The 16,075-nt window shown below is 48.0% G+C and overlaps 1 protein-coding gene across 2 annotated transcripts in view; it reads right to left on the bottom strand.

Moving 5' to 3' along the window:
• Positions 1 to 16,075, bottom strand: part of slc49a4 (solute carrier family 49 member 4) — a 37,532-nt gene that overhangs the window by 17,283 nt on the left and 4,174 nt on the right. Inside the window, exons 3-5 of one of the 2 annotated variants that reach the window (XM_079731783.1) lie at positions 11,678 to 11,958; positions 10,330 to 10,459; positions 5,575 to 5,683 (exon numbers count right to left, since the gene is read on the bottom strand). In XM_079731783.1, the coding sequence (XP_079587909.1) occupies positions 5,575 to 5,683; positions 10,330 to 10,459; positions 11,678 to 11,958 (520 nt within the window). The remainder of the gene's footprint in view (positions 1 to 5,574; positions 5,684 to 10,329; positions 10,460 to 11,677; positions 11,959 to 16,075) is intronic. The other variant, XM_079731784.1, reaches the window with a different exon arrangement.

Below are 16,075 nucleotides of genomic sequence, written 5' to 3'. Positions count from 1 at the left end.
ACTCTATTACTGTTGCCTTGAAAAATGTTAATATTTCATTCTGAAAATATCCGCCACCACACGTCACCATTGGTTATATGCATGACTGCCAGACAAACTATTTATTTTTTTGCATAGTGAAAAAAAAGGCAGCGCTTGGAAATGCATGCAGAGAAACTTTTGATTCCGGGATGCAAATTGCTACGATTGATATGCAAGGGTAGGGTTTGATAGCAGTACATCTGCCCTACGACCCAGCCCCTATAGGTACCCATGAAATGCCTGTTTACTTTGATCCTGTCTCTGCCGTTTACTGTTTGCCAATTTTGTGTAAATTTGCCTGCGATTGCAAGGAGACGGCACACATATCTCACACACCCACACACACACACACACACACACGCACACACGCAAAGGTTTAAACAAAATGGAGTAAAGACGTTGTTCAACACAGCGTCGCTACCCTGAATCTCAGGTTTTCATCCCAGAAAAAATCCATCAAACAGCATCTCAACAAAGCGGAGAGGCTCTTTTAAGAGGCGTGTGGTGTGCAAAGGAAAATCACCTACAAAAGTGGATTCAAACAACGAGAGCAAGAGAGTGAAAAACAAGAAAGAGACAGAGACGGAGAGAGAATCGGGGATGGTGATGGGGGAGAGGGACTGGCTCTCATCTTCGTACACAAGAAAAAGAGGTGGCTTGAAGTGTGTTCACAAAGACTTCTAGCTCCACCATAATTCTGACTTCTATTCTTCATCACGGCTGCGATAAAATGATGCACTGCATGGGTCCGAGTTCCCAAGCGCTAATCACTCAAACCCGCGCACACACCATGGGGTGTTCAAAGTCGCACTGTGCATCTTTGGGATTCTTTACGGCATCAAACATTGATCTTCCATTTCGGTTCTGCCTGCCACCTCCATGCTGTTCCGGCACCAGAATGTTCTGACTTCTAACCGTACACTGAGCTGCTGACACTACCGGCTCAACCGAACGCCAGACACCTCTACAGCCACCCATCTGCCGCGGCCACACGGTCTCCCAACCCCGGCCGTGTCTCTGGCCCCTGTTGTTTCCCTGGTCGGGTCGCGTTCCCCCCCCGGACCCCAAATGCCTGCCTGGGTACAGCTGGAGGATAACATGGGCCGAATGTTGAGCCAACAGAATATCGTTACTGCTGTCGTGGTGGTGGTGATGTGGGTGGGAGGGGGGAGGACGACGAATGTGCAGCTGTGAGGCAGACTGTGCCAAGCGTACACTGAAACAACCCGCTGCCAGAGCTAAGGAATCACGAGCGCAGGAAATGGAGACTTCTCGGACAACACGTGATCCCAGTGCAGCTAGTGCGGGTGGGGGAGCCCTGACTGTCCTTAGTGACCTAGGAGCTTTTCTCAAGGGCCGCCTGACGTGGATGTGTCGGTACGTGTCCGGGGCGACCAGGTGTCCCACTTTGCGCGGGACTGCACTGCATGTTAATCCCCTGTCTCGTGTTCCACATATTGAGACGGTGTCCCGCATTCTGATTGGCTCTAGTTTTCAAAAGACAACCCCCCCGCGGGACGCTTTTCTAAGGTCTGGCTCTTATCCGATTGGCTGTGAAGTAAGCAGGGATGGCTGTACTCATGGGGCTGTGTGTGATGCCAATAAAACTGAGCACATGCGGGTCAAGTCAAGTGTGGGTTAACCTGTCACACAAAGTGCAGGAATGTTTGAAATTGTTACATTTGTGTACTAGCTCTTGGCGTTGGTAACTGTCCCACATTGACCCACATAAACATAATCTTCGTCCCACGTTTGGTTTGTTGGGAACTGGTCCCCCTATGCCGCTAGTACCATGTTGTAATGAGTCACAGAAAAACAAATACGAGGCTATGAACCAAGGCCCAGGTTGACTACGATACATGCATGCTATTGGAAACCAGCAGATTGCAGAAAAGCAAACCGCGCCAACCTGGCCGAGACAAGCTATTCAGGGTTAAGAAGCACTTGGGTTTAACCTTGGCCTATAGGAGCCAATGGGAGACCCTTGAAGAAAAGAGTGATAAAGCAAAAGCAAAGTGCAACAGACAGGTGCAGAAGAAGTCATTCCAAACAAGGTGAGAGACGCTGGTAGTCCAACCCCACAGCATCTCACCTTCACGGAAACCCAATGTGAACAGTGTTCTGACATGTGCCCAATGCAGAGCTGGCTCAAGGGTGACGAGAGAGAGAGAGAGAGAGAGAGAGAGAGAGAGAGAGAGAGAGAGAGAGAGAGAGAGAGAGAGAGAGAGAGAGAGAGAGAGAGAGAGAGAGAGAGAGAGAGAGAGAGAGAGAGAGAGAGACTCGTTATTGTAGAAGGGAGATTGGGTGGCAACACCAGCCGAGGAAGATGAGGTGAAAGAGTCAGCCAGGTAAGAAAGCGAGGAAGAGAAAGGAAGGTAGAGAGTGATTGAAAAGCAGTGAGGGGGGTAGAAGGCAGAGCTCTGCCACTATCGATCTGGCAACAGATCAACGGACCAAGGGGGGAGGCGGGTGGAGGGGGGACGAGAGAGGCACGGACAGAAAGAGAAAGAGAGAGCGAGAGGGAGACGGCCAGAGAGAGAAAGAGCTAAATGTCAGCCGCATAGGGTATAAAAAGTTAAACAGCAAGCCAAAGTTATAGGGAGGCAGGCAGGTACATGATGAAGAAGCACAAGTAGCTCAAGGTCTAGGGAGAGATAAGTCAATGAGAGGAGAGTATACACTTAAACCATGAGCAGATGGATGGAGAGGGCAGAGCTTTACTCTCTCTCTGGATATCATATACTATACAATATCGCTTTGTAAAGTTGCATATCGTTTGCATTTCTTAACGTGAGAACCCACTCTGACCCAATACCGTCTTGCGACCACAATTGCAAAGGCGCTCCCACCAAAAAAAAACATGAAATATATCTGTCCTTTTGTACTGCAATAATAAAAGGCCATGGGTTCCATCTCTGGATTCATGGAGTTGAGGATAATGGCTGACCTTCCTATGACCTTCATCGTTCCTTGGTCAAACGCAGGGCTGCTGACACCCATTACTTCTGGATGTGTCACCCTGCATGCAGCATCAAAACTCTTCGCCCTTCCTTCCAATTTGTCCCATTGTTTTTCTTTCATTCGTACCTTTTTGTCCTCTACCTGCAACCCATATAAATGCCTCTAAATGGCGTTCCCAGGCAGGACTCCTTTCATCCGAACCCACTTTCATTCAAGTGTCATTAAAAAAAAACGAAGACAAAACACTTCAGAAGAGAGCGTAAAGAAGAGAGATGGGGAAAAGAAACAACTTTGACAGAAATTAAGTAGAGTACGGCGTGCTTGATCGCTGGAAAATAGATGAGAGGTGAGGAAGGAGTGCCTTGTTCTCCACTTGGTGGTGTATGATCTTCTCTCTGCACGTGACTAGCATGCATACCCTCACACACCCTTACACACCATAATGACAAAGCCTATTCTTTTTTTAGGTCTTTTGTAGAAACTTTTTGGAAATGCCAGGTACATCTCCCCGGGGCGAAAAACTTTCTCATTTACTCTCTGCGTCACTGAAGCAAATAACAGGACGAGGGCCCACAAAGACTAAGACTTCTCATTAGAGTGGAAGGTGCTACTCTGGTTTGAACACCGGTGGACACACTGGATAGAGTGTCAGAGTGTTTGTTTGCTGACAAATATACCAAGCATAAATAGCTTACAGGAAGAAAACGAAAGTGTAAATAAGACAAGGGTGGATGGTGTTGCCAATTTAAATCAATCCCTGTTTAGAATCCAATAGCGCACCACCGCGCAGTATTGGCTTGTTTTGTGACTGGTCATGTTTGCATTGTTCTGCCAGCAAATTCAAGGTTGGGAATGTTTTTCTTGTGTTTTGGTTTGTTAAATGTTGGCTAGGATTGGCATGTAGGTTCCGACAAAAAGTTTTATCAGCTTCCGATTTGTTTGCAAATCAAAGTTTGTCAAATGTGTTTATAAGCTGATCCTATAGACAGACCAATGAACAAATATCAGAAAAGAAATTGGTTTGGACATATATACAAAACAATTTGCATTAGCACCACAGTTGACTAAATATTGGCAGAAGGCAACAGGTTCTTGGTCTCCTGCCATGAGGTGAACACACTCCTAGAGAGCTTGGCCAAAATGTATCTCACAATCCGGCCGGGTTCACCTTGAGATTTGAATCTGGCCGATTCACACAGGACGAAAAGAGTCAAGAGGGATAAGGTTATGAAAATCCAAACAAGCTAAATAGGTTTTACCCTTGTGGAATTTAAATTGACTTATGATACATCGGTGAGATGGGTTTTTGATGTTCAAAGAGAATCTGGAGGATTCCCTCGAGGAGTTACCAAACTAATGAAGCCCACTTCTGAGGACCAGCTATAGGTCCCGGGGTATATGTACGGGAGATTGAAGGGCTGCTAATTACTATTTGTACTGTATCAAAGGTTGAAGAGGTGAAATCTAAGGCAGACATACTGTAGTAGCAGTGAGGAGTCACGTTCACAACATGATCTAAAGTTTGAGATGTTTATAATTCTCCATAGCCATGGACCAATCCCTGGAGCGAGCACTACGCTGGTGAGCTTCCATTCATATACCCGATGTAGGAGTAAACAGAAGATCTTTATTCATAGCTGGGCGCACGGTAATACCAACCGAAACAGGCTTTAAAATAAGTATGAATAATAAGAATATAACAAGTGAAGGAAGAAGGAATGATCCGTTATAAAACCACAATAATGGTAGACATAATTTAAACTAAAAGATTGACTTTCTTTCAGTTTTACTTAAAAGTAGGCTCAAATCGGATCTCTGGCTCATATTAAGTCTTATAGCAGACAAGCCCAATTCTGGGTGAATGGGGCGTTTCACTTTCTTTCGCTTCATATTTGTTTGACTGCCAAATATTGCTGCCAGCACAAATCGGCAAGCACAAGTAAATATAACACAAAGTGTCAGGAAAGGTTTCAAATGAGCGTTATGTAGACAGGCAACCGTAGAAATACCCTTAAAAAATCTACCTTTTAAAAGCTTCCTCCACACTTCAAATTAGTTTCTCATTAGGTGGAATTCTCAAAACAGGAATCAATGAAACTCTCCCCTTTCCCTTTTGGTTATAGGACAAGGCTCTGTGCCGGCATACCCAAGAAGTTCTGCTATTACAATTTAGGACAGCTGGATCCGGGATACCTTGGTGCCTAAGTAAGCCCTTAAATCACTTTTAACAGTTAATTAGTTCCGCTTGTCTCTCACAAAGTGTAAAAAAATGTCTGCCTTATTGCTCAAACGATCAGTAAACTACTAGAAGTCTGCTACTTCAGGTGGTAGGGGTGTTTTTCTATTGGCTGTGCACCCTAACCTGTCATGGGATTTGACCGACGCTCCTCACACACAAAAGGAACCCAATGTGTCTGTTTTTTTCTAAAACCTTAATGACTATCAGAGTGAGTGAATGAGTGACTGAGTCAGTGAGCGGGCAAGCCTGCGTGTATGCGTTGGTGTATATGTGTGTGCATGCACGTGCACACGCAGCTGCACAGTGCCCCGCGCCCACGACGCGTGTTCCAGGCACCCATGGCTGTGTCTTACCTGGCTTACTTTAGCCGGCGTAAGGATCATGTCGAGCACCCCCGACCAGCCGGCGACCACCCCCAAGGGCACGGCGTAGGCCAGGGCTATCATCAGGAATCGCCCATTGCTGGAGGCGGGGACAGGGAGACAAAAGACGGCAGGAAATTACTATATAACCGCTGGCGGAATAAACATCAGGCCGCTGCTTGTGAGAATGTCAAGCAGGATACTGGGAGTTGTCTGAACATCAATAATAACACGTATATTAAAAACAACAATGTAGAGAGTGCAGCCACCGGTTATGAAAGACCCATTGTTTGACGACTTCAATGGCCGCGTTTGAAGGCATGTCACACGCAAACAGAACGGACGTGCACGCACGCAAACACACACACACACACTTCTGATCGAGACATTTCCACCTGACAGATGTTTTCAAGTCATAACCGATTGTGGAATCAAGTCTCTTCCTTCTAACCAAAGGGCGATGACCTTGGCGGCTGACAGAGTTTGTTTCACTCTGAGGTGGAGTAAAGCAAGGCATTATTAAGGTTAGGGGATTCACTTCGTCATAGTGCTCTCAAACATTGTACGGATGGGAAAAAAAATATTACAGAGTATTGCAATTCTTTGCTTCTGCAATACTTGCACAGTGAGGTTGACTCAGAAATCCTTTATCCTCTTTTAAAGCCAGCTTTCCTGGTGGAAGTGAATTAATGGTATACTCCTACAAGGAGCACTTCAATGTATTACGCTGTAATAAAGTCAATTTTCATTGACTTTATTCTGTTCAGCCACTTTCATTTGGAAAACAATATGTCAATTGTTGAAATATCAAAATTGTGAGGTCCCGCAAGATTCCCATCCCTAATTCATAGTGGCGTCACCTTCTGGGAGCATAATATCATCAGGGGATTTTCTACCCATTTGATAGCAGGTTGAGAGAGTCTGACTAACCTGGCTCCGGGTATATTTTATGAGTTACAAATGGTTGTTGTAATGGTATTACTTTACATTGAAAGTTGTTAAAACCAACATTGTAGGTTGAGGGGAAAGACAGCTAATCAAAGCACCGTTAAGGTGTCGAAAGGTACTTGATAAACGACTCGCACAAACAAGTGGGAAATATAACACACTCACCCTTTTGATTTATGTTGGAACCAACATAATTGGCTTTTTGTTTCGTAATATTGGATATACTTCAGCAAGATGATCAAAGGACCACTAATTGCTGACAGTGTTGCATTAGGTTGGGGGGGGCTGCAGTCAACCATAGTTCTTAACCAATCAACACGGTAGCTTAGCTTGTGTACACTGTGGTACTCGAACACTCGCTTATGGCCAGCCTCTGCAATTCCACTCATCTCCATTTAGTTTGAAGTGCATTATATCGCAGCCTAAACTTACAACAGTTGTGCCACTGTTTGCCAGAATATAAGGAATAATGTAGCGTGTAATTGGTGAGGCCCAGACTCAGGCCACTGCTACTGTCTTAAAGGGTGATCTGTAGGTTACGATTATTTTTATTGTCTCAGTTTGAGCAGAATGTTGGCAGCGTCTCGGCTGAGTTTAAAAAGTTGGCAAGTTCAAATTTTCTGAGTTTCTTCACAGACATGGGGAAGAGTATCCCACACATAATGGATCTGAATGTTGGCAAAGAATGAACCCCCCCCCATCTCACCCCAGCGCACACACGAACACACACACACACACACACACACACAATTCTTTCATCACAAACACAAAAATTATGAGAAATTCCTCCAATCAGTTCCTTCTCAATTACAATCATTCCAAACACCTGTGCTTATACGCCCAGTGACGTGGGGTCCCTGATTCAAAAGCCGTCAGTGTCGCAAACAATGAAAAGCTTTTGTTGTGGCTGTTGTTGTTGTCGTTGCTACATTGTTGTCACAGTAAAGCCGGGACAGCCGCAGTGATGTCCGTGATTGTTTTGTCTGCCTGCTTTTCTGCTTTGCACTTGTTGGTATCGGTTTGTTGATACTGTTGTGCTCTGCTTTGTTGATTGTAATGCAAGCCACATCATGAGCGGTATCGCACTGGGACATCTGGAGCAGTGCCCCCCCCCCCCGCGCCCTCCCTCCCTCTTACTCCCACAAGAGGCTTTCAAAACTCAAAAGCCGTGCCGATAAAGTTTGAGCCATGACATACGTGCACACCTCAAAAGTAATCTTTGAGTTTCAAAATATTGCAAAAAGATCAATAACAGACCAACAGATACAAACACATTAGTAGGCGCGCGCACACACACACACACACACACACACACACGCACACACACGCACACACACACACACACACACACACACACACACACACACGCACACACACACACGTCCCTTGTGCACTTGACACAGTGCAACATCTTTAACTCCACAGAGAAAGAGGCCAGGCTGGCGTCCCTTTCATCAACCTTGCCACAACAGCAGGAAATCAATATCAACGCATCCCTCCCAAGACCACCGCCGCCACCCCCACCACCCCCTTACCCCCCTTATTTGGGTGGCCTGATGCTTCTTGCATCCAAATACTTTTCAGAAGAGCATCGAAGCTGGCGCCATCATCAGCTAAGTGCCATTTGTCTCTGGCCGCTCCAAGTGGGGGCGATCAATTGCATCAGGGTTAGGGCCTTCCAAGGCAGAATGAGAGAGGTTGTGCTCGTGGCGTAGCAGAGCATCCATCTCCGAGTCATTGGGCAGCAGTTCTGTTCACCCCCATTGTCTGCTAGTACTGTGCTCAGGTACACTAAATAAAGGTTGAGGGTGGGTGTGTGTGTGTGTGTGTGTGTGTGTGTGTGTGTGTGTGTGTGTGTGTGTGTGTGTGTGTGTGTGTGTGTGTGTGTGTGTGTGTGTGTGTGTGTGTGTGTGTGTGTATCACACCATTAAGGCTGGGGCGGACATGAACAGCTGGGGAGAGAATCTCATCAAGCACGCGATCATTAGCTACTGCTTAAAAGCCAGCAGGCTGAATTGATGGATTGATGGACGAATTGGCGCGGGACAGATGATTGGATGGTTGGACTGATGAGTGGATGGATGAACAGAGGGAGGATTGACGGAGGTATGGACGGAAATTGAGAAGGGTGGATGAATGTTGGTTTAAAGGAATGGATGGCTGTTGGTTTAAATTGATGGATGGATGTTGGTTTAAATTAGTGGAGGAATGCTGGTTCAAATAAATGGAGGGATGCTGGATTTAACCGATAGATGGATGTTGGTTCAAATGAGTGGAGGGATGCTGGTTTAAACGGATGGAGGGATGTTGGTTCAAATTAGGGGAGGGATGTTGGTTCAAATGATTGGAGTGATGCTGGTTTAAACGGATGGAGGGATGTTGGTTCAAATTAGGGGAGGGATGTTGGTTCAAATGATTGGAGTGATGCTGGTTTAAACGGATGGAAGGATGTATGGATGTTAGTTTCAAATGCATTGATCACCGACCGCTTGTCCAGAAGACAGCAGTAACATGTCAGCGGTGCCCTTGAACGTCAGTACACAATGAACCAGTTCCACAACCACACATCCCCAGAGCGTCTGAAACCCAGTGGGAGACCAGCCTTGCTGGCACAGATGTGCGTGCATGCAAAAGCGCTAAACGGTTTGGCAAAACAATACATGTGGGGCAGCATTGTAGTATATGGCAGCCAAATATGCAAGCCCAGAGACCTCTGTGAGGCTCCAATCCTACAGCGCACCCAGCTCCCCTCCATCTCTTTATTCCCTCGCCGACGCCCCCAGCTCTGTTTGCCATGCAAAGGAAACAGACTGAACGGATTCCTCTGGACCCCACAAGCAACGCATATATATTGCCAAGTATGTGCGTGTGCGCGTGTGTGCGTGTGTCTGTGTGTGCATGTGGTGTTGAGTTGAGAAAGTCAAGTCATTTTCTCCAGCTTCTTCCAAACTCTCAGGACGGAAAACTTTTGTGAATTTGTGAAACATGGCAGGGGATGATTACATCCCCATGACGCACTCCTCGCAGTCCTCCCAGCCACTCAGGTCTCCCCCTACGCCTCGCGACCAATCAGAAGAGGCGCAGTCCTGTAGACCCCCCGCTGACGTAACCATTAGGAACTGAGTCACACCGGAGTTATGAGCGATGACATTGTACAGCTTGGTAATGAATCTACAGGGACTTGTGGGGGGGGGGGGAGTTACTTTGATGTCCCAACGAACTCAGAGCCTGAGCAGATGGTGAGACGCAGACATCGCTCGTTAACATGCCCTGTCTCTCCCCCCCGCAAAGTGAGGTCCCGTCACTTCGCCTGGCTGTCTGCGTCGAAGACTGGGTGTGCGGGGCATAGGAATGAATAAGGTCGGGTCACAGCTGATGGGTGTATTGACATGCGTGTTGAGCAGGGGGTTTGATGAGAGGGGAGGGTTTGACATTTCGATCAACACCGGACGTACCCCAGCCGAACATGGCGCGCCAATGCGATGGTTGGGACACAAGGTAATGAAGTAGAAAACACAGTTGAACTCTGACCCCAGTGTAATCGACCGTGACCCGATAAACGCTGTAATACTAATTAATAATTTGTTAAGCGATGTTGTAAAGAACTTTAACAATGTCTATGTATACTTTAGATCAATATTGACATGGGAAACTAGGCTTTGGATGGGGAGAGTGTGTGTGTGTGTGTGTGTGTGTGTGTGTGTGTGTGTGTGTGTGTGTGTGTGTGTGTGTGTGTGTGTGTGTGTGTGTGTGTGTGTGTGTGTGTGTGTGTGTGTGTGTGTGTGTGTGTTCGTGTACCTTAGCAGTCTGATTATGCTGCTTCTGTAGCGGAGTCTCTGGCTGGCCGCGGCTACACTGGGAGGCATGGGCGGGCGTGAGGGGAAGTACAGCAGCACTGCTCCAAACAGCACCACAACCGCACCAAACTCTGCAGGGCAAACCACGCGCACACACACACACACACACACACACACACACACACCAACAAAAACACAGATGCACAGAAGGTTATTCTTTTCTATTGACAAGTGAGTCATTATCAGCAGAGGATCACTTGTTTCAGTACAACGTGACATTTGGAAAAGGTCAGCTTTGACCGTTGCATGGTGCGGGATCAGAGAGAGAGCAACACCATTACAGTCAGCCCTACAGCACAACCGAGCTAGTCACCTAGAGCTACTTTCTTCACATCCATGTCTCTACACTTATCTCATGACAACCAATAATAAACATATTTCAGGTCCCTCTTCATGCAAATCTTGCAAAAGACTAAGACAAACAGTCAGCATGTGTTGCCATTTCTGCACTCTTCAGTGAAATCCCAAAGGATCAGATCATATCCCATCCTTGTCCAGCCACGCTCTGAATGTACCATTTCATGTTGCCTTTCAAACCATCCACAACCAGGATTCATCCGGCATTCCCCAGCCCTGCTCCAGTGGCATGGCTCGCAGCGGCAAGGCACCAGAACTTCATCAGGGATGGGTGCCTATACTGGCCTACCTGCTGTCTAAACAACCCCATCGTAATAATCCCCCCCATTGATTGAACAGCAGCCGCAAATTACCCATGATTTATATGCCAGAGGCGCATTGATTTCCAACCTGACCATCAATCCCCCGCATTTTGCAGGCTTGTCTCGTCTGCTAAGGAACTTTTTCTTCCCTTGAAAGCAAACGCTGATGAATCATAATCCATGCCTGAATGTGCGTAAACGTCTATCTTATCCCTTTGACGACCTCCATTCACGTCTGCACCGTCCTCCGGGAAAGGAAAGGAGGTCAATAAATAACAGACACCAACCTATGCTTACACAAAGGCTGCCTCCACTAAGCAATAGTTCATAACATGATTCCCTTACTTCTATCTTCTTCTGTGTGTGTACTTTTAATTTTCTGAATCAGTTAAGCAGAACGTTTGCAGCGATCTATTTTTCAGAGGGGAGACTAAAGATTAAACTTGTTATTATTTTGAAATTATATTTTTGTCTTTTCCTCATTTAAACTTTTGATTGTTTACAAATCTGCAGCCCGACTTCCCCCCATATACCTTTAGGGGGGGGGGCAAGGTGTGTGTGTGTGTGGGGGGGGGGGGTTGGGGGGGTATGGATACACCTTCGGGGGGGGGGGTTGTTGGGGGCACTCACCCGAGTACATCAACAGCTGGATCCGGTCTCGGATGAAGAGGTCGTGGGGCGCCCCCCCGGCTGCCCCGTGGGCGGTCGTCGGCAGTGAGTCGTTGGGGGCGGGGACGAGCAGGGGCCCCACGATGAAGGAGGCGGCCGAGCCCAGGTAGGGGACAAGCGTGGCCACGGCGGTAGCGGTGGCCCTCTGGTCTGGGGCGAACCAGGTGGTGGAGAGCAGGGGCCCAGCACTCATGACGGTAGGGCCGGCCAGACCGTTGAGGAGCTGGCCGCCGTGGATCAACCTGCCGGACGCACGCGGAGGGGAAACGGTCAAGTGTGAGACGTTTCAAAGTAAAAGGTACCCAGGTCCACCCACGCTCTGAATGTACCACTTCCTGGCACCTTTCAGCCGTCCGCAGCCACGATTCATCCGGCATTCCCTCGCTCGCTTCATTTTTAGAGCCCTAAAATAAGTAATGGTCTACTGACCCATGCCAAGGTTTGTGATATAATTGTAAATGTAAAAGGAAGTGAAGAAGCAGGTTGTGGACTCGTGGATTTACCAATTTGTGAGGGCCGGCATACAGGAAGAGAGGGATGGCGTGTGGGGGAGGGGGGCAAAACTAAACCGTCTCCCTGGACTTCGTCCTCTTCTGCCCTGACAAATGCTGTCGGGTTTCACTTCAACCGTTTCACTTTACTCAGGCCTCGGGAGAGTTACAGCAGGACAATGCTGCCACCCCCGCAGCCACCACGACCCATCACCACCCTCCGCAGCCCGCTCTGATTCCCCCCTCTGGAGCAGTGCAGGAGACAGCCGCCTGGAGACAGGACGTGGACTGATTGATCGGCCGTGGGCTCCGGGAGGACACTATTCGTTTAGTGCTGTCCGAGGCGGCCTAGCGGGAAGTCAGGGAGAACGAGACTAAGGGAGGAGAAAATAAGAAAGAAGAAAGGGACAATGGATTGGACGGAAGCAATGAGCATGATGTCAGGGCCTGGGAACAGCTTTGATTATAAGTTGGGCCGAGGGGCGCCGTACCGGAGCCAACTTTGGACAGGTTGTCAATGTCTCCATGGATTAACGTATAAAACATTGTCATTCCACATTCAATACCCACAATAGCTGATGGATATTTAATATGGAATAAACGACTCATTTAGAATAAATTAGAGACATTAACATTACATTAAACATTAACTGATTCAAGTTATATATTTCTTCCTACCTTTTCGATAACGATAAACCTATGTTTTACTTCAAAGGGGAGAAAGCGGTGACGAAATGGACAAGGGGAAACTGTATTTTCGTTTCGATGTAAATCAAAACGACACCGGACACGCTGGTGGGCATCGGGGAGTAGTTTGGTCCGTGAAGCGAGGGATTATTAAACTAAGGGATATTGATGATCTCTGTCAGAGGAAATCTGAATGTGAATGAGACGGAGGCAGGGCCCTAAGTGGAACGACGGTGAAATGATGCTCCCACTCCGGGTGGCAAGGCCGGGCACGGCTGCATCTCAATCACTAAAGCAGCTCAGGAACAGACAGAGACGACGCCACTGCCTTTAGGGCCAAACACATATAAAACAGCTCAATGCCGACATTGCAATGGCGGTTGTAGGTGCATGAGGCATGAAGCACAGTCTACATACACACTGCTGGATTCTATGATGTACCTTTCTAGTGCAATCAGACAGAAGTGAAAGTGATTGAGAGACAGAGAGTGAGGGGGAGAGAGACAAGGAGACAGGGCGTGAGAAAGAGAGTGAGATTGAACGAGAGAGAGAGAGAGAGAGAGTGTGTGAGAGAGAGAAAACAATGGAAAGAGTGAGATTGAACGAGACAGAGAAAACAAGGGAAAGAGAGCAATAAGGAGAGAACGAGAGAGAGAGAAACCGAGGGAAAGAGAGAGATAAGGAGAGAACGAGAGAGAGCAAGGGAAAGAGAGAGATAAGGAGAGAACGAGAGAGAGAGTCAACGAGGGAAAGAGAGAGATACGGAAGGAACGAGAGAAAGAGAGATAAGGAGAGAATGAAAGAGAGAGAAAACGAGGGAAAGAGGAGAGAACGAGAGAACACAAGGGAAAGAGAGATAACGACAGAACGACGGAGAACGAGAGCCACAGAGTTTCCTGTGGATCAGATCATGAGGATGAAACATCGACCGCGGGCTTTGGTCGGACAGCGGGCCCCATCCGATCCTGGACTAATCAGCGGCCATTGAACTAATCAGCGGCCATTGAACCGCATCAACAACATAAGTTGATGCGGAACACTCCCTCAGAATCTCAACAAATGAACCGGAAGCTCAGAACAATGAAGGCGACGTGTTCCCCCGGTGTGGAAAAACATCAGAAGACCAGCAGAAAGGGGTGGTGGTCGCATCCCGTCGTCGCACAGGCTGAAACAGCTCCGAGCGGATCGGTGCGGGGGGTACGGGAGGGTCCTCAGAAGAGGTTCTCAGGTTACGTAGTACCAGGTTGAATATAGCCACTCTCCTACCTTCCCATGGGGCGGAGGTGGAGGGGGCATCAAAGGCTGCGTTTGATCACAGCGGTGGTGCCCTTGAAGTCCCTGCAAACCACCGTACCTCAGCTAAACTATGGCGTTAGTCCTAGCCCAACATGCACTCTAAATTTACTTCTGTGACAGCGCTTAGAAGTAAGAAAGAATAAAAAAAAAAAGAAGAAGAAGAAAAGACATGTTTACAGGTACAGTGGACAGCGAGCACCGCTGCACCCTCGAATGACCATGCAAAGAGCGACATCTACTGGTGCTACGTGGAATGACTTTCTCCTCTAGGAGACCACAGAGCAGCGCTTGCCCACCATTGGGTTTAAACAGGTTAGGGTTTGGTCTTAAGGTTAGGCTTAACATTGAGGTTTTAGTATTGGGTTTAGCGTAAGAGCCAGGTTTTAGGGTCAGGGTTTGGTTCCCAGGACAACGGTCCTGGGCCCACCCTGACCTCTGAATTAGGACCCCAGGAAGTCCCTGGAGGAGGAACGGTCCCAGGACCGGCACAGAGAGGGCCTCGGGGCCCTGTCCTGGGACGGTTGGCCCCGTCCACAGAGGCCCTCGGGGGCCTGTCCTGGTACGGTAGGCCTGTCCACAGAGGCCCTCGGGGCCCCGTCCACAGAGGCCCTCGGGGGCCTGTCCTTGGACTGTGGGCCCCATCCACAGAGGCCCTCGGGGGCCTGTCCTGGGACTGTGGGCCCCGTCCACAGAGGCCCTCGGGGGCCTGTCCTGGGACTGTGGGCCCTGTCCACAGAGGCCCTCGGGGGCCTGTCCTGGGACTGTGGGCCCTGTCCACAGAGGCCCTCAGGGGCCTGCCCTGGGACGGTTGGCCCCGTCCACAGAGGCCCTCGGGGGCCTGTCATGGGACTGTGGGCCCTGTCAAGGGAGTGTACGGGTCCCTGAAAAACGACCTTGGATGAGGTAACAGGGCTGACAGGCGGACTCACCAGGGCCACTCGTCCCATGCACAGGCCCGGGTCCCAGAGCTGGTGTTTGTGGGGAGGCCTTCTGAGCGGAAAACAAACACATGTCTTTTAACGTTGTCAGGCTAACCTGCAATCTCCTGGTCACTGCTCTCCATCAGTTTTTGTTAAACGAGGCTCTTTTTAGGCTAACTTCAAGCACTGCACAGAATAATGAATAATAATGACTAATAATAATTAAACACACATTATATCTGCATTTTCACAACCCCACTGAGAAAAGAATTGGGATGGACCGGATAAAGACTGAACAACCTTGCTCGCTGAGGCTGATGTGGAGGAAGATATACTGTGGGGGCAGTCTGGGAGGACAGCCATTGGCTACTCTGCAAGCACATCCATATCTCTGTAATTAATTGGTGGCTCCACTATGACTCGGACACACCCCTTTTGTCCTGTGTCTGGGGCCTGGCCCTGACCCCCACTGTGAGATGGGCCATGGGCCAGGGTCCTAAAAATGCTGTGCGAAACCTTTTTATTCTGCAGCCTAAATCACATAAGGCAACCAGCTCCAATACCATCAGTCAGGGTAGAATATTAAGAGAAGAGTGATGCTGTGCTTTCGAAAGAGTTGGCATGAGACGTAAGGAGAATGGAAGGACGTAAAGTCTGTCTTTGACATGCAGTTTAAAAAGCAGCAGACTAAACTGTGCATGCTGTAAATACTCCACAATTGAAATCTAAGGGTTCAATTAAGCAACAGGATGAAATGAAATAACGAAAAATAAATCAATTTGGCCCATATTAGCTGAAGCTTAGATTTACTTTATAGTCTATTTGTTTTGAGGTTAGAGACCATAATAACCTTTAACCTACATACTTTATAAAAGGTCCAATCATTACAAAACTGAAAAGACTTTCCTACTTCCACATTTCCTGAATTCATGGTGTGGAAACGCTTTCAATGTTTCCCTTCTCTG

The sequence above is a fragment of the Pollachius pollachius genome (assembly GCF_949987615.1).
Source record: "Pollachius pollachius genome assembly, chromosome: 3".
Classification (NCBI taxonomy): domain Eukaryota; kingdom Metazoa; phylum Chordata; class Actinopteri; order Gadiformes; family Gadidae; genus Pollachius; species Pollachius pollachius.
The sequence above is the reverse complement of the archived record's forward strand: the minus strand, read 5'-3'. Positions and strand labels throughout refer to the sequence as shown.